The sequence below is a fragment of the Pan troglodytes genome, chromosome 10 (assembly GCF_028858775.2).
Source record: "Pan troglodytes isolate AG18354 chromosome 10, NHGRI_mPanTro3-v2.0_pri, whole genome shotgun sequence".
Lineage (NCBI taxonomy): Eukaryota > Metazoa > Chordata > Mammalia > Primates > Hominidae > Pan > Pan troglodytes.
Genome location: NC_072408.2, coordinates 119,735,609 through 119,761,714, shown reverse-complemented (window position 1 = coordinate 119,761,714; position 26,106 = coordinate 119,735,609). Strand labels below are relative to the sequence as shown.

The 26,106-nt window shown below is 42.5% G+C and overlaps 1 protein-coding gene across 1 annotated transcript; it reads right to left on the bottom strand.

Annotated features, from left to right (window-relative positions):
• Positions 1 to 8,864: 8,864 nt before the first annotated feature.
• Positions 8,865 to 22,118, bottom strand: OAS1 (2'-5'-oligoadenylate synthetase 1). Its single transcript, XM_003952306.5, has 6 exons — positions 21,587 to 22,118; positions 19,951 to 20,242; positions 17,542 to 17,726; positions 12,034 to 12,263; positions 11,072 to 11,225; positions 8,865 to 9,383 (listed from the first exon to the last, which is right to left on the bottom strand). Exons 1-5 carry the CDS (start codon positions 21,764 to 21,766, stop codon positions 11,105 to 11,107), a joined length of 1,008 nt encoding a protein of 335 aa, XP_003952355.2. The 5' UTR covers positions 21,767 to 22,118; the 3' UTR covers positions 8,865 to 9,383; positions 11,072 to 11,104.
• Between the last annotated feature and the right edge of the window lie 3,988 nt (positions 22,119 to 26,106).

Below are 26,106 nucleotides of genomic sequence, written 5' to 3'. Positions count from 1 at the left end.
TTCCCAAGTCCTTGAGTTTGCTCAGCCATGTGACTTGCATGGCCAGTGGAATGTGAGAAGTGACGGCACGTCAGTGCTGGGCTGAGGCCTTAAATGGCTTCATGTGTCTCTGTTTACTCGCTTGTGCTTCTGCCATCTCCAAAGCCCATTCAGCCTGGGCTCCAGAAGACACGCACAGAACAGCCTTAAATGCAACTGGCAGGAAGGAGTTGAGCTCAGGAGAACCCACAGCATATACAGAGGTGCCCAGCTGAGCCCAGCCTGGATCAACCAACCCATGCTCACATGAGCATCAATCACTTCACAGTTGTTTTAATCTACTGAGAGTTTTGGGGTAGTTTGTTATGTAGCAATCACTAACCAATACACTTGGAAGGAGTAAATCTCCTCTCTCAAGAAAGAACTGCTCTAGTCCTCCCATGGAATGATTCTGCTGCTTCCCAGAGGAACAGAGAGAGCAGAAGGCAACCACAACCCCATCCCTGGAGGCAGGCTGCTAACTTCCAGTCTTAACTGGGAGAGAAGTCTGCCCTTTGACCACAGAATGAAGGGTTGATAAAATATCAAGGACTGAACATTCAAATTCCTGAATGAAGGATGTGTTTGTAACTTGAAGGGACAGAGGACTACCTATTAGCTGAGTTAGCAGAAAAATCATGAGACCTTCCTGCAAACACTAAAGATCCTGGCACTAGGCTTAATACGTCACTTTATGCAGTGATCCTGAGTTCAGTGGGTTTGCCTATGGTCAGCACAAACCCAAACCAGGGGAGGGACAGGCATCCACAGTTCTGAGGCTGTCCCTTCAGGCATGCTACAGTCTTTGGTCTTCAAGTCATAGGATTCAGTTCAGTAAAGGCAAAGGTGTCTGTAATTATGGACAAGCTACAAGTATGCTGGATTCTATTTCCAGCATCCTTGCTCCCAAACATAGATGGTTGCTGTGAACTGTGATGTGACCTCCAACAACTTCTCCCTACATTAGCACAGCGGAAAAAAAAATCAGAAAATCTGGTCATTCTTGCTTGATATAAGTGAAAAAGACACTTATATTGCATCTGAGTCACGCTGCAGCTTGGGGGTCTGTTTGTTACAGCAGCTAATGTTATCCTAACTAATACATCAAACCAAGATCATAGTAGTCCTGCTGCAATCATGCATGTTCTATAGAGTAAGGTTGATTTTAGTACAAAGCTGTCATGTGGGAGACTGGAGGCCTTGCCATTTGTGGGAGAGAACAAAGATGGTGAATAGAAGTCTCCTATGGCCAAACACAAGATCTTTAATTTCATAGGATTCTGGGAGTCACATGGCTGAGAATAGGGAGGGAGGCACTTCTTAAATCCACCGAAGATCCTATGCTCTGAATGACTTGTGACCAGAGAATTAGAATCAATGCTAATTTCAGGTATACAGTGATGTTGCGGGAAGTCAGGGACCCCGAACGGAGGGACCTACTGAAGCCATGACAGAAGAACATAAATTGTGAAGATTTCATGGACGTTTATCACTTCCTCAATCAATACTCTCATAATTTCCTATGTCTGTCTTTAATCTCTTAATCCTGTCATCTTCATAAGCTGAGGATGTATGTTGCCTCAGGACCCTGTGATGATTGCGTTAACTGCACAAATTGTTCGTAAAGCATGTGTGTTTGGACAATATGAAATCTGGGCACCTTGAAAGAAGAACAGGATAACAGTGATGTTCAGGGAACAAGGGAGATAACCATTAGGTCTGACTGCCTGGGAGCCAGGCAAGACAGAGCCATATTTCTCTTATTACCAAAAACGGGTAAGAGAAATATCCCTGAATTCTTTCCCCAGTAAGGAATATTAATAATTAACAGCCCTGGGAAAAGAATGCATTCCCGGGGGGCCTCTAAAATGGCCGCTCTGGGGGTGTCTGCCTTATCCAGTTGCAGATAAGGGATGAAACACGCCCTGGTCTCCTGCAGCACCCCCAGGCTTGCTAGGATTAGGAAATTCCAGCCTGGCGAATTCTAGTCAGACTGGTTCTCTGCTCTTGAACACTGTTAAGATGTTTATCAATGACAATGCGTGCACAGCGGAACATGAAACTTCCTTAGTAATTCTAGTTTCGCCCTGACCTTGTGATCTCACCCTGACCTTCTGCCTTGTGATCTTTTGTCGCCCTTGAATCATGTGTTCTCTGTGACCCACACCCTATTTGTACACTTCCTCCCCTTTGAAGATTGCTAATAAAAACTTGCTGGTTTTACGGCTCAGGGGGCACCACAGAACCTGCCGACATGTGATGTCTGCCCTGGACACCCAGCTTTAAAATTTATCTCTTTTGTACTCTTTCCCTTTATTTCTCAGACCAGCCGACACTTAGGGAAAATAGAAAAGAACCTACATTGAAATATCGGGGGCTGGTTTCCCCCGATACAGTATGATATTCAAGCATCATGTCGTACTCCTCAAATACATGCATTTTTTTATTAACATAAAATTTTAGGCCAGGTGCAGTTGTTCATGCCTCTGTAATTGCAGCATTCTGGGAGGTGGAGGCAGAAGGAATGCTTGAGGCCAGGAGTTCAAGACCAGCCTGGGCACAATAGTGAGACCTGGCCATTACCCCCCACAGGTTCCTGCCATCAGATTTATTGGCCCTCTAATAAATTATTAGATCATTTATTGGATAATTATAAGACAAATAGAACTGTATTGATTGGACCTCTCATAAATAGTGCCTGTTATCTCATCAGACAATTGTCCCTGAGGAGTCTCTTGCTCATCTTTGCATCCCCAGCACTTAGCTCAGAACATGGCCCAGGGCAGACCTTTGATAAATATTTTTGAATAATCATCATAATAAGCTCTAACTTCCTTTAGGATAAGCTATATGTGAGGTACTGGCATAAATCCATCATCCATTAGCTCCTTCAGTCCTCTCTGTAACACTAAGAGCCACAATTGCACCCAAATTTATTTATGTATTTATTTATTTACTTATTTCTGAGACAGGGTCGCATTCTGTTGCCCAGGCTGGAGTGCAGCGGCTTGATCATGGCTCACTGCAGCCTTGACTTCGTGGGCTCAAGGAATTCTTCCTCCTCAGCCTCCTGAGTAGCTGGGACTACAGGCATGAGCCACCACACCTGGCTAATTTTTTTATTTTTATAGAGACAGGGTCTCACTATGTTACCCAGGCTGGTCTTGAACTCCTGGGCTCAAGCAATCCTCCTGCCTTGGCCTCCCAAAGCATGCACACCTATTTGACAGAGGAGAGCCTGTTTCACCAAGGAGTTAGGTAAGTGACTTGACGTCTCATAAGATTCAGAAGCAGGATTTGAGCCCAGGCAGTCTGACTCCAGAGCCCTGGGTTTGATCTGCCTGAAGAGAAGTTTGGGGAGGGGCAATACTGGCCTGTGGTTGGCTGGGAGAGGGGCCCTGGCACCTCACAGACAGGCGCGAGGGGTGTGCAAGGAGGGGATTTGTGTGAGGAAAAGGGGGAGGGTGTGGGAGAGTTCATGCAGGGCCTCAAAGACAGCAGTACGCCAAAATTCACCCCCTCGTTGAGCTGGGAGACCTAACATGAAGCTGAGCGTGCAGAGTTCACCCATCAACCCTGGACCTCAAACTTGACATTGAACGTTTCCTCATTTTGAACACTTCCAGCTGTGCCCTAATTTCTTCCGTGAACTTCACTCTCATTTCTGTTGGCTAAACATTAACTCTTTTTAGTTTTGTTTTCTCAGCAGGGAGGAGCTGAGGAAATTTATCTCTGAGGGCTCAGAAATTTCCAGCTCAGGTGCTTCAATGTTATACCATAGTTTCCCTCGTCCTTACACACTTGCTCCTCTGTTTCCAAATCTTGTGAATTTGTCCTTGAACCAGCAGCTCCAAACAACAGCACCCCAGAGCTTTCTGTAGCCTGTGCCTGCCAACTTTGCATAAACTATCAGATCTTAGCTGTGAGAAATACTTCCCAAAAGTTTTTTTTTTCTGTGCAAGAAAAGTGTCTTTATTATTTCCCGTGGCCACAGAAAATTTAGAAAAGTATAAAGATCACCTATAATGCTATAGCCAAATATCACCACTGAAAATGTTTAAGTCTCCCATGAAGCAACCATTGCAAAATGAAATTAAAGAAAGCATGCCAAGTACGATAGTACTGAAACAAATACTTGGGAATACATATGACAAAAACCATGAAAGACCTCAGCAGGGAAAATGATAAGACATTGTCACTGTCACTAAAGAGGACAAAAATTAATGAAAAGAAACTCCAAGTTCATGGATCAGAATCATCAAATTCTATATAGATATATATATAAAATATAGATGTTATTCTTCCCAAGCTAATATGTGTAATTCTAATCAAATGCCTCCCCATATTTTGGGAGGAGCTTCACAAATTGAGTATAAAATTAATGTAGAAATAAAAAGGGCCAAGAGGAACCAATGACTTGATAAAAAGAGAACAGAGTTCTCCCAAAGATACTAAGAATTATAAGGTTATAGTAATTAAGACAAGGTTGTGTTAACTCAAGGACACAAAAAATAGACCAATGGAAAAGAGCAGAGTCCAGAAACAGACTCCCACATAGATGGGCTCTGGGAATATTTAAGAGGTGGCTTTGCAAAGAAGTGGAGAGAACATGATCCATTCAATAAATGCTGCTGGGATAATTGAGCATCCACATTGGAAGAACTGGAACTGAACCCCTTCCTCACATGCCATATAAAAATAAATGCCTTTTGTTGTCTGTGCTTTTGGTGTCACATCCCTGAAGTCACTGGAAAGACCAATGTCATGAAGTTTTCCCCTAAGTTTTCTTCTAGTAGTTTCAGTTTCAGGTCTTATGTTTAAGTCTTTAATCCATTTTGAGTTGATTTTGTGTATGCTGTAAGGTAAGGGTCCAATTTTATTCTTTTGCATGTGGACATTCCTCTTTCCAAACACCATTTGTTGAAGACACTGTCCTTTCCCCATTGTGTATTCTTGGCAATCTCGTCAAAGATCAGGTGGCCACGTATGCAAAGCACAGGCAACAAAAGCAAAAATAGGCAACTTGGACTACATCAGACTAAAAAGCTTCTGCATAGCAAAGGAAACAATCAACGGGCTGAAAAGACAATCTATGGAATGAAGAAAACATTTACAAACCATACATCTAATAAGGGTTAATCTCCACAATATGTAAGGAACTCCTACCACTCACTAGCAAAAAAATTAATAACTTGATTTAAAAATGGGCTAAGGATAGGAATAGATCTTTCTCCAAAGAAGACACACAAATGGATAACAGGTGTATGAAAATATACTCAATATCACTAATTATCAGAGAAGTGCAAATCAAAATCACGATGCAATATCACCTTACTCCTGGTAGGATGGCTATCATTTTTTAAAGAATGAACAAAAGATAACAAGTGTGAGGATGTAGAGGGATGGGAACTCTTGCACACTGTTGGTGAGCCACTGTGAAAAACAGTATGGAGGTTCCTCAAAAAATTAAAAATGGAACTACGATATGTTCCAGCAATCCCACTTCTGAGTATCCAAAAGAATTGAAATCAGGATATCAAAGAGATAACTGCATTCCCATGTTTACTGCAGCACTATTCACAATAATCAAGTGGAAACAACCAAAGCAACTATAAATGGATAAATTCGTTAAAGAAAATTAATGTATACAGTGCACACAGTTAATGTATACAGTGCACACATTTAATGTATACAGTGCACATACAGCCTTTAAAAATAAGAAAATGTGTGTGGGCATGGTAGCTGTGATCCCAGCACTTTGAGTGGCCGAGGAGGAAAGATTGTTTGAGGCCAGGAGTTCAAGACCAGCCTGGACAACACAGCAAGACCCCATCTCTACAAAAAAATTTAAAAATTAGCCAGGCATGTTGGCACACATCTGAAGTCCCATTTACTTGTGAAGCCGAGGTTTTCCTTGACTCCTAGGATGGCTCCTAGAAATGCAGAAAAGTATGAAATTCCAGAATTGCTGTGGAGCTGGTGGAAGAAGGTGTTAAGAGGCCAAGGGAAATGGGCACAGTGAAGAGGAGTGGATATGTTTACTATGTAAGTCTGGAAATAGAGTCCCAGGGGACAAAACATTCCCCAAGGCCATAAGGAATGTGTGGAGAGAGGGACACCTGCATCATGAGGTGTTCTGGTGGTGGCCTCCTGGGAAGAGGGGCTGTTACAGAGCTTGGATTGATAAGGGCAATAGGGCAGGCAGGACTCCCAGAGCAATAGAAGCCAGGTGGGTGCAATGACTATAATGAATGGTGAGGTTGGAGGGGCAGCCAGGGGTCGTGACTGATACAGGGTTAGGGACCTGGTTAACACAATGTGGCCTCTTAGTGACTTAGTGGATGAGTATCTTGAAAGGGCACTACTCAATTTATACCATTAGAAGAAATCAAGGCCGGACGACCAGGGGGTTAAGGGGAGCCATTCCAATAAAAAGTCATCATCCCTTCCTGATTTTTGGAACTGACCAACCCAGTTTTCAGACTAGACCCCATTAACAAAGAGGAGGCAGAGTCCCCTTGGGAAAGGACGCTGTGACACCATAGCATATATAGTAATGGTTTCCCCCAAAGGACCTATGGCCATTTATTCAGAGGATGATACACTGGAAAAGGGGAGTCACTCAACATTTCTAAGACTGTTGGGCAGAGGATCAACACTGATAACGAAAAGCGTCATCAGATTCTGTCCCCATCACAGTAGGGGCATATAGGAGCCAAGAGTGAAAAATGGAGCTCTGGCCAAGTCAGGCTTGTCATTTGCCCACTGTGTCTATGGACCGACCTGGTGATCATTTCCCTGTCCCCTGAATGTATATTCAAAAAGGACATGCTTGGTAAAAGACACTACCCCACATTGGCCTGAGGGTTAAGTGAGGGCTATCACAGTGAGGAAGGTCATGGGGATACCTTTGAAACTGCCACCTCCCTGGCCAGGATAGTAAATTAAAACCACTATTACATCTCAGAGCCAGGGAAGTACAGAAATTAGCACCCTTTTATTAAGTCCTAAAGGGCTCTGCAGCTGGTATAGGCTGTGGTGCAAGTCGCCCCTCTACTTGGCCCACACCAGCCTGGCAGACCCCATGGTGTTCAAAGTGTTAGTCATGGGAAAAGGTGTCATTCAGAGATTATGGCAATATCTATTTAGAGAATTATAACACAGACCCCTCCAGGACTCTGGAGTAAGCCCATGTCATTTGCAGCAAAAATGTCTATGTCCTTTGAAAAACAATCCTGGTATACTCCTGGGTCCTGTTGTAGATGGAAGGCTGATCACGTGGCCATGTGGCTCTTCGATCAAGCAACTAATTACTGATTCCATTAATCTACTGTTGGTTGTGGCATTGCTATAAAATGAAACACTCTCAAAAGGCAACACAAGTGCATTTTCCACACGGTAAAATACAATGAAGCCATTACATTGGGATGTCCACACTTGCCTATCAGCATGGAGTGTGTGATGATTGATTTTATGTGACAAGTTGACTGGGCTAAGGGTGCCAAGATAGCTGGTGAAACATCATTTCTAGGTGTATCTGTGAGGGTTTTTCTGAAAGAGATTCACATTTGAATCAGTAGACTGGCATCATCTAATCCAGTCTACAAATAGGACAAAAAGACCGAGGAAGGGTGAATCTGTGCTCAGGTTGAGCTGGGACATTCATCTTTCCCTGCCCCTGGACATTGATGCTTCTGGTTCTCATGGCACCAGAGTAGGAAAACATAAGCTTTCAATGAATGAGGACACATTAAGACCATACTGCAGTGATTAAGAACATGAGCTTTAGAGAGAGAAGGATTAGGGTTCAAGTTCAGACTTTGCCCCTGACCAGCTGGGTGACCCTGGGCAAGCACTGTAACCTCTTAGAACCTCAAGTTATTCCACTTAATATTATGAGAATAACAACAAAACCCATCTCACAGGGATGGGGGGGGGGGGGACTAAATGGAAGAATATAATCTGGACGGACCAAAGGCTGCTTACCAGCCACCAAAGTGACCAGCAACTCAGGTGATCAGAGCATGCTAGGTTCTTTTGTGAGTATTTATGAGAGTTTTATATTTTAGAGTCTTATGAATGATATGTTGATTCTTGGTCCCAAGGACAGTGTGACAATGTGGCAATGTAAGTCAGTATAGTCGAATCTTTAATCCAGTGATTTACCTTGGAGGACAGAGCTGTCCAATAGAAATACATAATATAACACAAGCCACATGTATGATTTCACATTTTCTAGTAGCCACAATTAAAAAGGGAAAAGAAAGAGATGAAGTTCATTTGATTTAACTCAAATATATTTAAAAATTGTCATTTCAGCACACAATTAAAAAAATTATCAGTTGGCAAGAACTTGGCATTCTTTTCATTTGTACTAAGTCTTTGAAACCAAGTATATACCTTGCACTCACAGCACATGTAGATTTAGACTAGCTACATTTTAAGCATTTGATACATGTGGCTAGTGGCTGCTGTGTCACACAGGGAGGTTCTATAATTTTTCTCAGAGATATGGAGAAAGGATAAATCAAGGATGCTTATTTCAGAATTATTAGTAATAGGAAAACCATCTAACATTAAGATGTTTTGCACAAATGTCAACTCCATGAGGACAGGGATTTTTTTATTTAAAAAATTCTGGAAGTCTTGGCTCTGCAGGGTCATGAGGACAGGGATTTCTGTCTGCTTTTGTGCACTGCTATATTCCCAGTGCCCAGAGCTATGCTTGGCACATAGTAAGTGCTCAATAAATGTTTCTTGTTGAATCAATGTATATACACACACAATACCCCTAGATATGCATCTGTACTTCTTGGCTCTGTGCCTTGAAGTTAATAAACACCCAATAAATGGTATTTGCTTTATTTTTACTGTTATTGATAATACATTAGACATAACCCTCCCATCAGGTGCACAGAAGAAAGTCAAGGCTGGAATTTCATTCTCTTATCTAAATCTCTCTGTTCTCTCTCAGGGAATATTTTCAGAGAATAGGTGGAATGAAGTGAGGCTGTGGAGAATGTTATCTATGATAGGATAGAGGGCATACAAGGCCAGGAGTCAGGAGACCTGGGTTCTGTCCTGGATTATACACCAGCTCACTGAGGAGCTTTGTCCTCTCTGGATCAAGAGTCCCACCTGAAAATGAAGGAACTGGTCCAGATAACACTGGAGCCCTTTCCCCCAAGATGCACTGGCATTCAGAGGATGGTGCAGGTCCAGTCCTCTTCTGCCTGTGGGGTGGATGCTGCCTGGAGTGTGCTGGGTCTATGAGAGAAATGAGGGTACTCATGTGTTCCAATGTAACCATATTTCTGATACCTCCTGGGATCGTCGGTCTCATCGTCTGCACTGTCGCTTTCAGCCTGAAAGGGTGAGACACATGATCACATCAGGGAGTCTTCCTGCATTGCAGCTGGATTCAGTGAGCATTTACGGTAGACACTGTGACATGCCATCTGGATCCCCCTTTGAGGAAGGACTAACAAACCCCAGCTGCTGGGACAGTGGTCAGCAGACAGACTTCAGCCGTCAGCCCTTTTAGGGGTTGCCTCAGCTGCAGAGAGCCTTTTGCTCAAGGCCATGCCCTTTCCCAAGGTGTCCAAGCACAGTGAGTGGTCCACGTAGGGGTATAGAGGCCTGGCCACCTCTGTCACCATGGGGCAGCTCTAAAGGCCATTCCAGCTCCAGGGCTGTCCTTGAAGTTGGCTGAAACTGGCATTTGCTCTGCATCCCTGTTCACTTCTCCCTATTCTCTTTCATGCTTCCTTCCTATCCTTTCTTCCCCCCTTTCCCTGAGTGCTGGTTCCAGTGGCTCTCCCCCAGAACATCCTGCATACTAAATTCCATCCTGGAGTCTGCTTCCTAGCCATCTGCAACATCATCAATCCCCTGGAATCAGACAGATTCCTGCTTGGAGGTGGAAAGATCCAAGACTGGGTCCTTTGCCCCTGTTTAGCTGTGTGACAACCCAAGTCACTCAGCTGCTCAGAGTCTCCCATTGGTCAGATGAGAGGTGGGGATGTGACAAGGCAGGCTGTTTAGCACAGTGACATGAGAACTGGCTTTAGAGTCCACTGAGCTTGAATTCCATTTCCACCACTTGTTAGCTGATGTCCTTGAGCAAGTGACCTCACCTCTCTGAGCCTTTGTCTCATCTGTAAGATGGGAATGATAGAAAACATGCCTCATGGGACTTTTCAAATAACTAAAAATAGAATGTCCATTCAACCCAGCAATCCCACTCCTCGGTATCTACCCAAAGGAAAAGAAATCATTCTATCAAAAGACACCAGCACTCGTATGTTTATCGCAGTACTATTCACAATAGCAAAGTCATGGAATCAACTTAAGTGCCCATCAATGTGAACTGGATAAAGAAAGTGTGGTATATCTACACCATGGAGTATTATGCAGCCATAAGAAAGAATGAAATCATGGTTGCAGCTGGAGGCCATTATCCGAAGTGAATTAACCCAGAAACAGAAAATCAAATACTTAACATCTGCTAAAGATGGGAACAGTAGACACTAGGGACTCCAAAAGGGAGGAGGAAGGGAGAAAGGCAAAGGTTGAAAAAATTCTTTTTGGGTACTCTGTTCACTATTTGGGCGACAGGATCAATAGAGGCCCAAACCCCACCATTACACAATATAGCTGTGTAACAAATGGCACATGTGCCCTCTGAATCTAAAATAATAAAAATTTTTTAAAAATGCCTCATGGGATTGTTGTGAATATTTAATGAGAGAGTGCATATTAAAGGGCTTAGGACAGAACCTGAGCCCGAAGCAGATAGTCAATAAATGGTGTTAGAGATTATTTATTATTACTCTTAGGGGAATGAATTCTGGACAAGGGATGTGAAAATTCCAGAAACCCTCGATTGTGACCAAAATAACTGTAAAATATGGAGCACAGCCTGTCACTATATGAATATAAATGGCCTTTGGCAAGAGGTAAGTTCTTTGGAAAGAATGGTCTCCAGCTATATGTCTCAAGCTTCATGGAGAGGGGCAGGGATGAATGGCAGGGAGGAAGCAGGAGGTCTCACCAGCAGAATCCAGGAGCTCACTGGGGACCCATCTCAATTCTTAAAGCATGGGTAATTCAGCCAGGCCTCAGCCTCTTGTGCCAGCTGCCTCCAACCCTTTGGGTCTCCACCACCCAAGTTTCCTGTAGGGTCCGCCGGGTCCAGGATCACAGGCCTGCAGAGCAGCATTTAGAGAGGGACAGGTGAGAAGCTGGGGCTCTGTCTAGGGAGTCCAGATGCTCCTGGGAGAGCGAAATAGCAGCATGGGATGAACTGGGACTCAGAACATGAGGAAGGGCTCCCTGGGGTATGTCCCCAGTGCCCTATTCCCCAGCAGGCAGTGAGCATGAGGAGAAGCAGCCTTGCACTTGCACCTGACAGATGTGGGTTTGAATCCCACCTCTGCCCTTTATCAGTGATGTGCCCTTGGGTAGGTCACTTGAACTCTCTAAGCCTCAGGATTCTTATCTGTAAAATGGGAATAGTTCCACATACCTATCTCAAAGGCTATGCTGTGAGGATAGAAAAAGCCCAGTTATGTGAAATGCTCAGCACAGCGACTAGAACATAACATACATATCAGTAATATTGATAATAATTTTTACTATTATATTAGCATGTGTTAGTCTTACAACAAGCTTTCAATACCTGGGAGCAATTACTATCATTGTTGTTGCTGCTGCTCTTATTTCAGTTCAAACTGCAGCTATTTTACTCATTTTCTGTTAAGGGTTGGACAAGCTCCTTACCTCTCAGAACCTCAGTTTACTCACCTGTAAAATAATTGGCATAGTGCCTGCCTCACAGGGTTGGAGGTAGGTGTTTAAAACAGATGGCAGTAGTAAAATGCCCAGTACAATGATGGGCAACAGGAGATTCTCACTAAGTGGGGAGCCCTCCCACCTCCTCCATTTCCAAGGCACTGTACCTGTATCCAGGTGTTCATTTACATAGGGGAGCTAAGCCATGTGGGGATAGCATACCTGGGTTTCGTGAGCTGCCTTCTCAGGTACTTTTCAATAATGGGGTTTTCAAAGTCATAATACTTTGTCCAGTAGATGCAGAGTTGCTGGTAGTTTATGACTAATTCCAAGACCGTCCGAAATTCCTGGGCTGTGTTGAAATCTGTTTCCATGCTCCCTTGCTCCCAAGCATAGACCGTCAGGAGCTCCAGGGCATACTGAGGTGGCAGCTTCCCAAGCTTCTTCTTACACTGAGAAGAGGAAAAACAATCAGAAAAAAATTGGTTTGCTCAACTTTTGTGTAAACTACGTTTCTCATGGGCCAAATCCAGCCTGCCACCTGTTTTTATAAAGTTTCCTTGGAACGAATCCAGGCTCATTCATTTATGTATAGTTTATGACTGCATTCATGCTACAAAGGCAGGGTTGAGTAGTTGCAACAGAGGCTGTGCAGTCCACAAAGTCTAAAATATTTACTATCTAGCCTTTTATTTTTTAAAAAAGTGTACTGGCCCCTTGTTAAGAGCGCTGGATTCTTATTGATGAGGGTTTGAATCCTGGCTTCACCATTGTCCAGTTCTAAGTAGATGACTTAGACTCTCAGAGCCTCATTATTTTCATCTGCTAAGTGAGTGGTTGTAATAGCACCTATCTTATAAAGATACTATGAAAATTAACTGAGAAGAAGGACTTGTAATGTTCCTAAGAAATGCACAGAAGCAAATGAAATTCTTTCTGGAGGAATATACATAATCAAAAACCTCAAATTATTTCACACATAATTTTCAAATACAATGACCAGCACATATGTAACCAGGCACACAAGGAAACAAAACACTAAGAGTTATGACCAACAGAAAGAAGAGAAATAGTAATAAACCTACAAACTTTAAATGCTGAAAGACCGAACACAGACTTTAAAATAACTAGGAACTCTACAAGGAAAACTACAAAACATTGCTGAAAGAAAATCATAGATGACACAAACAAATGGAAACACATCCCATGCTCATGAATGGGTAGAATCAATATTGTGAAAATGACCATACTCCCAAAAACAACCTACAAATTCAATGCAATTCCCATCAAAATACCACCATCATTCTTCACAGAACTAGAAAAAACAATCCTAAAATTCATATGGCACCAAAAAAGAGCTCACATAGCCAAAGCAAGACTAAGTAAAAAGAACAAATCTGGAGGCATTACATTACCAGACTTCAAACTATACTGTAAGGCCATAGTCACCAAAACAACATGGTACTGGTATAAAAATAGTCACGTAGACAAATGGAACAGAATAGATAACCCAGAAATAAAGCCAAACACTTACAGCCAACTCATCTTTGACAAACCAAACAAAAACATAAAATGGGGAAAGGACACCCTATTCAACAAATGGTCCTAGGATAATTGGCAAGTTGCATGTAGAAGAATGAAACTGGATCCTTCTCTCTCCCCTTATATAAAATTCAACTCAAAATCGATCAAATACTTAAATCTAAGACCTGAAACCATAAAGATTCTAGAAGATAACATTGGAAAAACCCTCCTACACATTGGCTTAGGCAAAGACTTCATGACCAAGAACCCAAAAGCAAATGCAACAAAAACAAAGATAAATAGATGGGACTTAATTAAACTAAAAAGCTTCTGCAAAGCAAAAGAAATAATTAGCAGAGTTAACAGACAACCCACAGAATGGGAGAAAATCTTCACAATCTATACATCCAACTAATATCCAGAATCTACAAAGAACTCAAACGAATCAGCAAGAAAAAAAACAATCTCATCAAAAAGTGGGCTAAGGACATGAACAGAGAATTCTCAAATGAAGATATACAAATACCAACAAGCGGGGTGGGGGGAAGTGGGGAGGGATAGCATTAGGAGATATACCTAATGCTAAATGACGGGTTAATGGGTGCAGCACACCAGCATGGCACATGTATACATATGTAACTAACCTGCACATTGTGCACATGTACCCTAAAACTTAAAGTATAATAATGAAAAAAAAACAAATACCAACAAGCATATGGAAAAATGCTCAACATCCCTAATTATCAGGGAAATGCAAATCAAAACCACAATGTGATACCACCTCACTCCTGCAAGAATGATCATAATAAAAAATCAAACAATAATAGATGTTGGTGTGGATGTGGTGAAAAGGGAACACTTTTACACCATTGGTGGGAATGTAAACTCATACAACCACTATGGAAAACAGTGTGGAGATTCCTTATAGAACTAAAAGTAGATCTACCATTTGATCCAGCAATCCCACTACTAGGTATCTACCCAGAGGAAAAGAAGTCATTATACAAAAAAGATACTTGCACACACGTTTATAACAGCACAATTTGCAATTGCAAAAATATGGAACCAGCCCAAATGCCCATCAATCAATGAGTGGATAAAGAAAAATGTTATACACACACAAACACACCATGGAATACTACTCAACCATAAAAAGGAACAAAATAATGGAATTCACAGCAACCTGGATGGAATTGGATACTATTATTTTAATTAAATAACTCAGGAATGGAAAACCAAACATTGTATGTTCTCACTCATATGTGGGAGCTAAGCTATGAGGAAGCAAAGGCATAAGAATGATACATGGGACTTTGCGGACTGGGGGGAAAGGGTGGGGTGTGGCAAGGGTTAAAAGATTACACATTGGGTACAATGTACACTGTTTGGGTGATGGGTGCACCAAAATCACCACTAAAGAACTTATTCATGTAACCAAACACCCCCTGTTCCCCCAAAAACCTATTGAAATAGAAAAATTAAAAATAAAAAAATATAGTCCTCTCTCTGTGATCAGTGGTTTGAATGAGGACAGGAAAGGAGAGGTATCAGAGCCATATATGTATACACATGAATCTGTGTGTGCTCATGTCACAGAAAAGAAGTGTAAATAAAACATAAGATTAACAAATAATAAAAATTAAAAATAAAATAACTAGGAATATCATATTCACAGGATAAAATAAGAACTTTAAATAGTTAGCAGGGAATTAAAAGCCATAAGAAGTACCATGGCAGATACAAAAATATGAAATAGAAATTTTAGGATAAAAATGGCAACTGTAATTAATTACAGCAAATTAGATATAGCTAAAGAGAAAATTAGTTAATTGGAAGGTAGATTAGAAGGAACTATTCAGAATAAAGCATGGAAAAATAGACAAAAGGATGAAAAACACAGAAGAGAGTATAGAGATATGAAAGATAGAGCAGGGTCTAACATACATTTAATTGGAATTCTAGAAGGTGAGGAGAGAATGAAGGAGAATCAATATTTTAGAAGAATGGCTGAGAAGTTTCAAAACTGATTAAAGATATCTACCCACAGATTCAGGAATCTTAACGGAATCCCAATCAGGACAAACAATAGGAACCCATCATTAAGACACAGCAGACTGAAGCTAAACAAAATCAAAGACAAAGAGAAAACTTTTACATGCAGCCAGAAGAATAAGATACGTTACTTATAAAAGAGCTGCAGTTAGACTGGCAACTGACTTTTTAATGATGACACTGGAAGATGGAATGATATTTTCAATATACTGAAATGACCACCCAGCAAAAGCACCCTTCAACAATGAAGGCAAAAGCATGACATTTTCAGACAAACAATAACTGAGAGAGTTTACTACCAATAGACCATCATCAAAAGAAATCCCAAAGGATGCATGATCATTTAGGAAAATTACCCCAGATGGAATGTTAGAGGTGTAAGAAAGAATGAATAGTGAAGAAAGTGGTAAATCTGTGAGCAGATTAACTAAACATTTGGCTATAAAACAATAATACTTCCAGGCACTTGAAAATATAAACAGACTTGAAATATACAAGAAATGTAGCATATAAGTTGGAGGTGGTGATGATGGTGGTTAGTGGAGTTAAATTATTGTTAATCTTGTCTTGTTTTAAAGGAGAACAGCATCAAGAAAGAAAGAAAAAGACAATTCTTGGCTGTGCAGGACTCTCTTGATCATTGTACAATAACTAGCATTCTTGTCTTCTTTCCACTAAATATAAGTAGCACCCATGTCCTCCCATCACCATGGTTACCAAAAACACCCTCATTAATTTTCAATATGTCCCTGGGGGCAGTGCTGCTTTTGTCAGGAACTGCTTTTGTAAATTCTACAATGCTCAGGCTCCATGATTACAATTCATGGAACAGCAAACACTTAGAAGTCTGGCAACTAAATGATTGTCTTTTTTTACCTAGAGGTGTTACTTTTAAATTGGAAAGTTTATTCCTGATTATTTTCATTCATTCGTTCATTCAAGAAATATACATTGAATGCCTATTATTATCAGGCAAATTCTTAAGTCAATAGACCCAAATTCGAGTTTTTGTTTGTTTGTTTGTTTGTTTGTTTGAGAGAAGATCTTGCTCTGTCTCACAGGCTGGAGTGCAGTAGTGCAATCCTGACTTACTGCAACCTCCTCCTCCCAGGCTCAAGCGATCCTCCCACCTCAGCCTACCCAGTAGCTGGGGCTACAGGTGCTCACCATCACACCTGGCTAAATTTTTAGTTTATTTTGTAGAGACGAGGTTTTGCCATGTTGCTCAGGCTAGTCTTGAACTCCTGGGCTCAAGCAATCTACCTGCCTTGGCTTCCCAAAGTGCTGGGATTACTGGTGTGAGCTACCGCGCCCAGCCAAATTCAAATTTTACTTCTGCTACTTATTGGCCGAATGAGCCATGTGACCCAGGAGTTTCTCTTTTTGACCCAAGTTTCTCTTGGTGTAAAATGGGTTTAATGATAATGCCTAACCTTATCTAACTTACAGAATCACTGTTAAAATTGACTAAGATGCAGGGCATTTAAAAGTGAACAGAAAATTGTATCGCATCCACAAAACATAGATAAGCTAAGCACACACTACATGTTAGCTTTTATTATGTGTACTCCTATGGTGGCTAAAATATGCTACATTTATCAGGACCAACTATATGCCGTGTTACTCTAGCTATGGCATGCTACTCGTTGCAGATAAGAAAGCAGAAAGAACAGAAAGGTTAAGTTGCTTACTTAAGGCCAGCCAGCCAGTAAGTGGGAGGAAAGGGCATCTGAACATATATTCGTTTGAAACTCTTGTTTTAACTTATCCACCTTCTGAAGAGTGTGGTTGACTCTCTCTCTGTGTGTGTGTGCGTGCGTGTGTGTGTGCGTGCATGTGTGTGTGTAGCATTGATTCATTTATTCAACAGTTATTTATACCTATTATGCACCAGGCTCTGTTTTAAGTTCTGGGGATACAGCAGTGAACAGAACACCAAAATCCCTTCCTTTCTCTCTTCCTTCCCTTTCATTCTCCCTTCTGTTGCAGGCTCCTCTCTCCACCTCTTTTTCCTTTCTCTCCTTTTTCCATCCCTCTATTTCCCTCCACCATTCCCCCTCCTCTTCCCTTCACTCCCTTCTTTCTCTGCTCCCCCCACCCCTCCTCTGCTCCCAGTCAAGACAGGACCCACCAGGCCTGGTGGGAGGGCCATACATTTTGGTACCAGTGCTTGACTAGGCGGATGAGGCTCTTGAGCTTGGTGGGGCGCTGCTTCAGGAAGTCTCTCTGTAGTTCTGTGAAGCAGGTGGAGAACTCGCCCTCTTTCTGCAGGTAGGTGCACTCCTCGATGAGCTTGACATAGATTTGGGGGTCAGGTTTATAGCCGTCAGTCAACTGACCTGTTCGGGCAAAATCTACAACTTAGGTGTCAGCTCTTCTCTGAATTTCCTTCAGTCACTCTGAGGGGACAATCTCCCTGGCCATGGGGTTTGATTGAAAAGTGCAGCAGACCCAGGGCTGGGAAGTCTTGAGGTCCATTCCTGATCCTCCCTCCTGCCCTCTCCACTGCCATCACCCCATCCAAGCCACCACCGTCACTCGCCGGAACTATGGCAGCAACCTCTTTACAGGTTCCCCCACAGCCTGTTCTCAGCCTGGCACCTAGAGAATGCTGCTGATCATGCTGCTTCCTGCATCCCATAACATCTGGAATTTTAAAACCCAAAGATCTTATGGTGGCCAATGATGTCTGGTGTGATCTGGTCTCTGGAACCTCTCCCACCTCACCTCCTGTCTTGCTTCCTTTGCCCACTTTCTACTTCTCTGACTTTTTCTCTCTTCCTCAAATGTGCCATGGTCATTGCTGCTTCAGGGCCTCTGCACTTGCCATTCCTCTTCCCAGAACCTCCAGATCTCCCCAAGGCTCACTCCTTCTCACCACTCAGGCTCAGGGACCCTCCCTCACGACCCTGTCTAAAAAAGCTCCCTAACCCCCATGGCTATCTATTGTTTCACCCGACTTAGTTTTCTTTTCTTTTTTTTTTAATCACTCCTTATATTCTTTTCTTTTTTCTTTTTTCCGAGATGGAGTCTCACTCTGTTGCCCAGGCTGGAGTGCAATGGCATGATCTTGGCTCATTGCAACCTCCATCTCCTGGGTTCAAGCAATTCTCCTGCCTCAGCCTCCCGAGTAGCTGTGATTACAGGCACACACCACCACGCCCAGCTAATTTTTGTATTTTTAGTAGATGTGAGATTTCACCATGTTGGCCAGGCTGGTCTTGAATTCCTGACTTCAAGTGATCCCCCCACTTTGGCCTCCCAAAGTGCTGAGATTACAGGCGTGAGCCACTGTGACCAGCCTTCTCCCTCTTGTCTTTTATAACCATTGTACTTCAGCCCCCAACACAGGAGATGGCACAAAGGAGAGAATCCAAAACTTTCTCATACCCTGGTGTCTTTGGAGAGTCAGCATTTTTTTGTTATGGCTGCCCTAGGACTAAAGGAAACTGTGACAGTTCCTTTAATTAAGTCCTAATTACTTGATAATTAATCACTAATTACTGCTTAATAACCAACTATTAATTAGTAGCCACTAATCAGTAAGTTCAGTTTAATAGTAGCTGTTTGTGCGGCGTGTGACAGATGTCATCGCATTTCCCTCAAAAAATTAAAATCTAAACTATTCCGTGTCCCTCTGTGAGTTCACTGTGGTGTTCTGAGGTGCCTTCATATACAGCTGGGAAATTCATAGTTTTGACTGATTGACTGATTGATTGAGACAGGGTCTTGCTCTTGCTCTGTGCCTAGGATGGAGTGCAGTGGTACATTCGTGGCTCACTGACACCTCGAATCCTTGGCTGGCCTCATGTGATCGTTCAGTCTTAGCGTCCTGAATAACTGCGACCACAGGCATGTACCACCACACTTGGCTAATGTTTTAAAATTTTTAGTAGAGATGAGGTTTCACTTTGCTGCCCAGGCTGGTCTTGAACTCCTGGGCTCAAGCGACCCTCCTGCCTCAGCCTCCAAAAGTGTTGGAATTACAAGCATGAGCCACCACACTTGGCTGGAAGTTCCTATTTTTGAACACCTATTACTCATCAGAGCTGAATGTAGATGATCATTTATCACTTAAAATAATGATATGATACAGGTAGTGTGGTTTTACCAATTCTCCTGATGTGGCAAGGGAGCCTCTGAGAGGTTACACTTCCTGTCCAAATGTTCCTGCAGATTATAAATATCTATCTCCCAACGTGCTGCATACGTTTGATGAGATCTCATGTTGGGACAAAGATGAGAGTAACATGAACTTTAAGCCACATCTTTGCTGCCTGATTTTAGAAAGATAAAATTCACACATTTTGCCTTAAACAGAACCAGTAAGCCTTGCAGATGTACTGTAAGAAATGTCTTTGTCCCCACATTATGCCAATTTGCTGTTTAATGTCTCTCCTGTGATAGATCATGACCGTATTCATTCTTGCCCTGGGACAGATCCTAAGATCTCCTCCCACCCTGCTTTAGAGAGATGCCCTGTTGGGGCAAAAAGCTCTCAAACTGTGGGAGATTTCTGCTCAGAAATGGGAAGAGGGAGAAAAAGAAGCTGGGAGCTCTCACCCAGGGCATCAAAGGCAGGCAGCACATCGAACTCCACCCCCTCCCCGAGCTGGAGCGAACTCAGTACGAAGCTGAGCGCACGGGGGTTGTCCCAGCGTGGAGCCTGGACCTCAAACTTCACGGAAAATGCTCTCTCCTCTCTTTGACAGGCTTCCAGCTGTCTCCTAATTTCCTGGATGAACTCTCCCCGGCGATTTAACTGATCCTGAAAAGTGGTGAGAGGACTGAGGAAGACAACCAGGTCAGCGTCAGATCGGCCTCTGAGGGTGGTGCCCTTGCCTGAGGAGCCACCCTGAAAAAGACGACAAAAATAATAATTGATGCTTAGTGAGGCAAACCTCCCTAAATAAAATGACAGGAGCAATCACTAACATTATGGAGCACTAGCCACTGTTCTGAAGGCATTGCATGTCTTAAACTCCTATAATGCTCGCAATGATGCTATGATTTGGATGCCATTATCATTAGTTCCCATTTTACAGATGGGAAAATGGATGCTCAGTGAGATAATACATCAGCCCCATTACCCAGCTAGTAGGTGGCAAATACAATTCAAACCTGGGGGCCTTCTTCCCGGATCTGTGTTCTTTTCCCATTGTCCTTTACGATGCCCAGGACTAGCTTATGCTGGGTGGTTCACACTTACTATTTTACTTAATCTGCACGGCCCTATGAGGTATTGAGGGAAAGTAGAGGAAAAATCAGTTAGGTAAATGGTCAAGGCTGGGCCCTGGAGGAGCGGCCTGCCTGAAACTGGCGCAGGGAGTGGGGCTTACCTAAAACAAATCCACAGTTATACATACAAGAGAAGCAGCGCTTTATGCTTGCCTAGAGATATACCCACAGCTGCATAAGGTAAGGGAAGTTGCACAGCTTTACTGATAAAAAGTTTCTCAAACAGTTACAGGGAGGAGAGTGGTTTCTTATAAAAGTTTTTTGCATTCAGCTGCAATCTGGCAATCCACTCAGACTTCCCTCTCCACAGTGGAGACAGCTTTCTTCTTTTGCTTACTGAACTTTTGCTTCAAGCTCACGTTTGTGTCCATGTCCCTTAATTTTCTTGGATGCAGGACAAAGAACCTTGGGTACTAATTCAGTGAGAAGCTGCTACATTAAGGTGCACTGGCAAGACTGCAACAGTATTGGGGATTATGGCTGAGGAAATTGGAACACAGAGTAGTTAAGTGACTCGCTCAAGGTCTCACAGCCAGCAGGTGCTATTTGCTTTCAAAACATATGATTCTTCGCTGCAGAAATGGTGAGCGCCTAGCCTGGCCACTAATTAGCAAACTGTTTACCAGAGCTGGGATTCAGTTCCCTATTTCTGAAATGGGCATCGCCCAGGACAGTGGTTCATAAACTTCAGCGGGAAGTAGGGGGGAGGGTCACTTGTTAATAATAGGGATGTAGGATTTCACCCCAGAATCTATTTTAACGTGCTGTGTGGATAAATAAGAAACCACCAGCCCAGAAGATCTCAGCTCTCTGTACTCACATTTGCACCCTGGGTTCTAGGTTTTTGCTTCTCTCTCTTTCTCTCTCTCTCTCCCTCTCTCTCTCTCTCTCTCTCTCATTCTCAATCTCAACTCTTGCACATTCAGCCACCCCTCCCCTGGCCAGGCAGGCCTGGACTCACCTTTACCACCTTGGACACATGCACAGGGTAGGAGCTACCTTGGAAGCACCTTTCCTTCAGGAACCCACAGATGATGTCAATGGCATGGTTGATTTGCTTGCGGAAACACTTGTCTGGCAAGAGATAGTCTTCAATGAACTTGTCCAGAGATTTGGCTGGGGTATTTCTGAGATCCATCATTGACAGGAGAGAGAGTGGCAACAGAACTGCCTCCCAGACCTGTTTGCTTTTATCTCTTCTGCTGACTGAGCTTGGACTGCTGTTGGTTTCGTTTCCTCAGAAGGGAGGAGCTGTCTTTGCACTTTCGTTTTGCAAATCAGACACTCCCCTGATCCCAGTGCTGAATTTCATCTGCTCACTCTTCTGCTTCCTGAAACTTACCCTTTGTCCTTTAACCAGCAACAAGCAGCCCAGCCTTTCTCTGAACTCTGCTCTGGAAATGCATTTTAACCTCCAGCCAACATAAATCTTATTTAACAGATTTTGTGTTTCCTTCTTTATCTTTTTTTTGTTGTTGATGAAATCCTTTCACAGTTGTCTGTGGTATTTTCCAGCAATACATGCCCACTGCAAAAAGAAAAAAAGTCAGAAAAACCAGGAAGTGGAAAGATCATCTATGATTCTAACACTACAAAATTGCCTCTATAAACGTTTTGATATAGAGCTTTCCAGATTTTTTCAAATGTTAACACACACACAAACACAGGTCTCTTTTCTTTTTGTTAAGAATGGTATTATACTATGCTTTTTTCCCTTTCAATTAGTAGATTTTTATTTTATTTTATTATTTTTTGGAGACAGGATCTTGCTTTGTTATCCAGGCTGGAGTGCAGGGGCATGATCATGACTCACGCAACCTCAACTTCCTGCGTTCAAGCGATCCTCCTGCCCCAGCCTCCTGAATACCTGGGACTACTGGCATGCGTTACTGCACCCAGCTCATTTTTTATTTTTTGTAGAGACAAGGTCTTGCTATGTTGCCCAGGTTGGATTTTATTTCTCACAGCAGTTTTAGGCTTACAGAAATATTGAGCTGAATGTGCAGAGAGTTCCATAAGCTCTCTCTCCTGCCAATAAGTTCCTCTATTATTAACAGTACTGTGATACATTTGTTACAATTGATGAATGGATATTAATACATCATAATTAACAAAAGTCCATTTACATTAAGGTTTACGTTAAGGTTCACTCTTGTGTCCTACAGTTCTATGGATTTTGCCAAACATAACATGTCATGTATCCACCATTACAGCACCATGCAGAATAGTTTTGAGATAGGAGGTGGGGCTTGACTCAGGGCCAGATTGAAGACTGGCTGGCATGAGCACCAGCACCATGAACAGTTTACTCATTCCCTGGCAATGACCCAGTTACCACCCTTCTTCTAGAAATTTCTGAATAACCTGCCCTTAATTTGCACGTATTTAAAAGTGGGTATGAATGTGACTATAGAACTGCCCCGAGCTGCTGCTCTCCAGGCACTGCCTATGGGGTGGCCCTGCTCTGCAGGGACAGTCACAGAACTGTAACCCTGCTGCCTCAACAAACCTTTTTCTTCCTCCTCTAGCTCACCCTTGAATTCCTTCCTGGACGAAGCCAAGAGCCTTCCCGGACGGTGTCCCAGTTTTGGGGCTCCCCTGCCCTGCAACAGTTTCACTACCTTAAAACCCCCTATGCCTCACCTGTTCATCCCTCTCTGAATTAGATCTTTCTTCTCCTAATATATGCATTCAATGCTATAACTTTCCCTCTAAACACTACTTTCACTACATCCCACACTTTTTGATAGGCTGTTTTTTCATTTTAATTTAATTCAAAATATATTTATTTATTTTGTTGAGACAGGGTCTCACTCTGTTGCCCAGGCTGGGGTGCAGTGGCACAATCTTAGCTCACTGCAGCCTTGACCTCCTGGGCTCAGGTGATCCTCCCACCTCAGCCTCCCAAGTAGCTGGGACTACAGGTACATGCCACCATGCCTGGCTAATTTTTGTATTTTTTGTAGAGATGGGGTTTCTGCATGTGGCCCAGTCTGGTCTCGAACTCCTGGGCTCAAGCGATCCATCTGCCTCAGCCTCCCAAAGTGCTAGGATTACAGGCGTAAGCCACTGAGCCTGGCCCAAAATATTTTAAAATTTCTCTTGAGACTTCTTCCTTGCCCCATGTGTTATTTAGAGATGTGTTCTTTAATCTCCATATATTTTGGAATTTTCCAGCTATCTTTCTTTTGTGGGTTTCTTTTTTAATTCCATTGTAGTAAAGGGCATGCTTTGCATAACATATCTCTGTTGAAATTTGTTAAAGTGTGTTTTCTAGCCCAGAGCATAATATGTCTTGGTGAATGTTCTGTGTGAGTTTGAGAAGAATGTGTTTCCTGTTTTTGTTGGATGAAATATTTTGTAAATGCCAACTATCTTTCTTACAACCCCTTAACCTCTTAACCAGATTATTCATGAGTTGACACTCTCCACTCCTACTGTATAAGATGTTGACTTTGGCCTAAGACTAAATGTCACCATGAGGGTGGGGTGCTGTCTTTGCAATACTCACTTCATTTACTAGTTGAAGATTCTTGCTGCACTGTATACAAAAAATTAGGCCAAGTATGATAAAGCAAACCAGTCATACCATGGTAGCAGGAAGAGCCGCAGACAAAACCCCTCAGACACCGAGTTAAAGAAGGAAGGGGTTTATTCGGCCGGGAGCATGGGCAAGACTCCTGTCTCAAGAGCTGAGCTCCCCGAGTGAGCAATTCTTGTCCCTTTTAAGGGCTCACAACTCTAAGGGGGTCCGTGTGAGAGGGTCGTGATGGATTGAGCAAGCAGTGGGTACATGACTGGGGGTTGCATACACCAGTAATTAGAACAGAACAGAATAGGACAGGGATCTTCACAGTGCCTTTTTTATGCAAATAACCTATTAGGTCAGGAGTCGATCTTTAACTACCAGGCCCAGGGTGTGGCACCAGGCTATCTGCTTGTGGATTTCATTTCTGCCTTTTAGTTTTTACTTCTTCTTTCTTTGGAGGCAGAAATTAGGCATAAGACAATATGAGGGGTGGTCTCCTCCCTTACCATGATTCATCTTTAGTAAAAATGGGAAACTGGAGAAAGATTATGCTTCAAAAACTATAGTACACCTGTTGTTGCATTCTAGTCTTGCCTAATGTTTTTCAATTTTTATTATTTTCTATAGTTTGGACTGAATTCTAATTTTTCTTGGCTACAAGTCTCCAAAATAATATTTTAAATTTTTTCCTTCTTTTTCCCCCATTTTCCCTAATTTGGAATCACTGAAAACTAAGTTGTGCTTTTATAAAGCCCTGCAAACTGGAGCTAGACAACTTAAACCTCAGAAAAAAATAATTACATATTTACAGACGTAAGCCACTTTCATACCTGTCTGCTGATGTGTGAACTTCGGAGTACTCTGGCCTGTATCTTGATTTTCCAGGATTGTTCTTTTGTTTGTTGTGTTCTCCCTTCCTCCCCCTATTTTCTCTTCATAGGACATGAGACTTTACAACCTTCTAAAAATGAGCTTTCCTAGTAACTCCGGACTTACCCCTATAGTAATAAACCATCCTAGCCAAGAGAAATCAGATGAAACCTGAGACTAGAGACTCATTTTCTTCTAAAATGCTTTGTCTAAAATATTTTTAAAAAGAAAAGGGAGGAAATGTGAAAGGAAAATATCTTGGGGCCCCAAAATCACTCAGCTAAAGGGAAAAGTCAAGCTGGGGAATTGCTCAGGGCAAACCTGCCTCCCGTTCTATTCAAAATCACCCCTCTGCTCACTGAGATAAATGCATTTCTGATTGCCCCCTTCAGAGAGGCTAATCAGAAATTCAAAATAATGCAACCATTTGTGTCTTATATACCTACGACTTGGAAGTCCCCTCCCCACTTCGAGTTGTCCCGCCTTTCCAGACCAAACCAATGTCCATCTTACATATGTTGATTGATGTCTCATGTCCCCTAAAATGTATAAAACCAAACTGTCTCTGACTGCCTTGGGCACATGTCCTCAGGACCTCCTGAGGCTGTGTCACGGGTTGGCATCCTCAACCTTGGCAAAATAAACTTTCTAAATTAACTGAAAAAAAAAAAAAAAGATTCTGGCCAGGAGCAGTGATTCAGGCTTGTAATCCCAGCACTTTCGGAGGTGGAGGCAGGAGGCTCACTTGAGCTCTGGAGTTTGAGACCAGCCTGGACAACATAGCTAGATGCTGTCTCTAAATAAATAAAGAAGACTTTGTTTGCTCCCATAGTGAGACCCTGTCTCTAAATAAATAAATAAAATTTTGTTTGCTCCCAAATGTCCTCATGGCAATTGCAGTTGTTAAATATTTTTGATTAAATATATATATCTATAAACAGATGAGTGCAAAAGAGAGCTGTCCTTAGGAAACCAACATCCAATTCTTTGGAAAGATGCAATAAAGGCAAGCATTGCGTAGAATTAGCTAAGAGTGAGATGATGCCATAGAAGATTGAGAAAATAAGTTGAAACAAATCCAC

Coding starts and splice junctions, on each gene's coding strand:
- OAS1 (XM_003952306.5), bottom strand. CDS start 21,766: ATGATGGATCTCAGAAATACCCCAGCCAAATCTCTGGACAAGTTCATT. Junction 20,243..21,586: donor ATGTGTCCAAGGTGGTAAAG/GTGAGTCCAGGC, acceptor CGTCTTTTTCAG/GGTGGCTCCTCAGGCAAGGG. Junction 12,264..17,541: donor TCAAGCACTGGTACCAAAAT/GTATGGCCCTCC, acceptor TCCTCTTCTCAG/TGTAAGAAGAAGCTTGGGAA.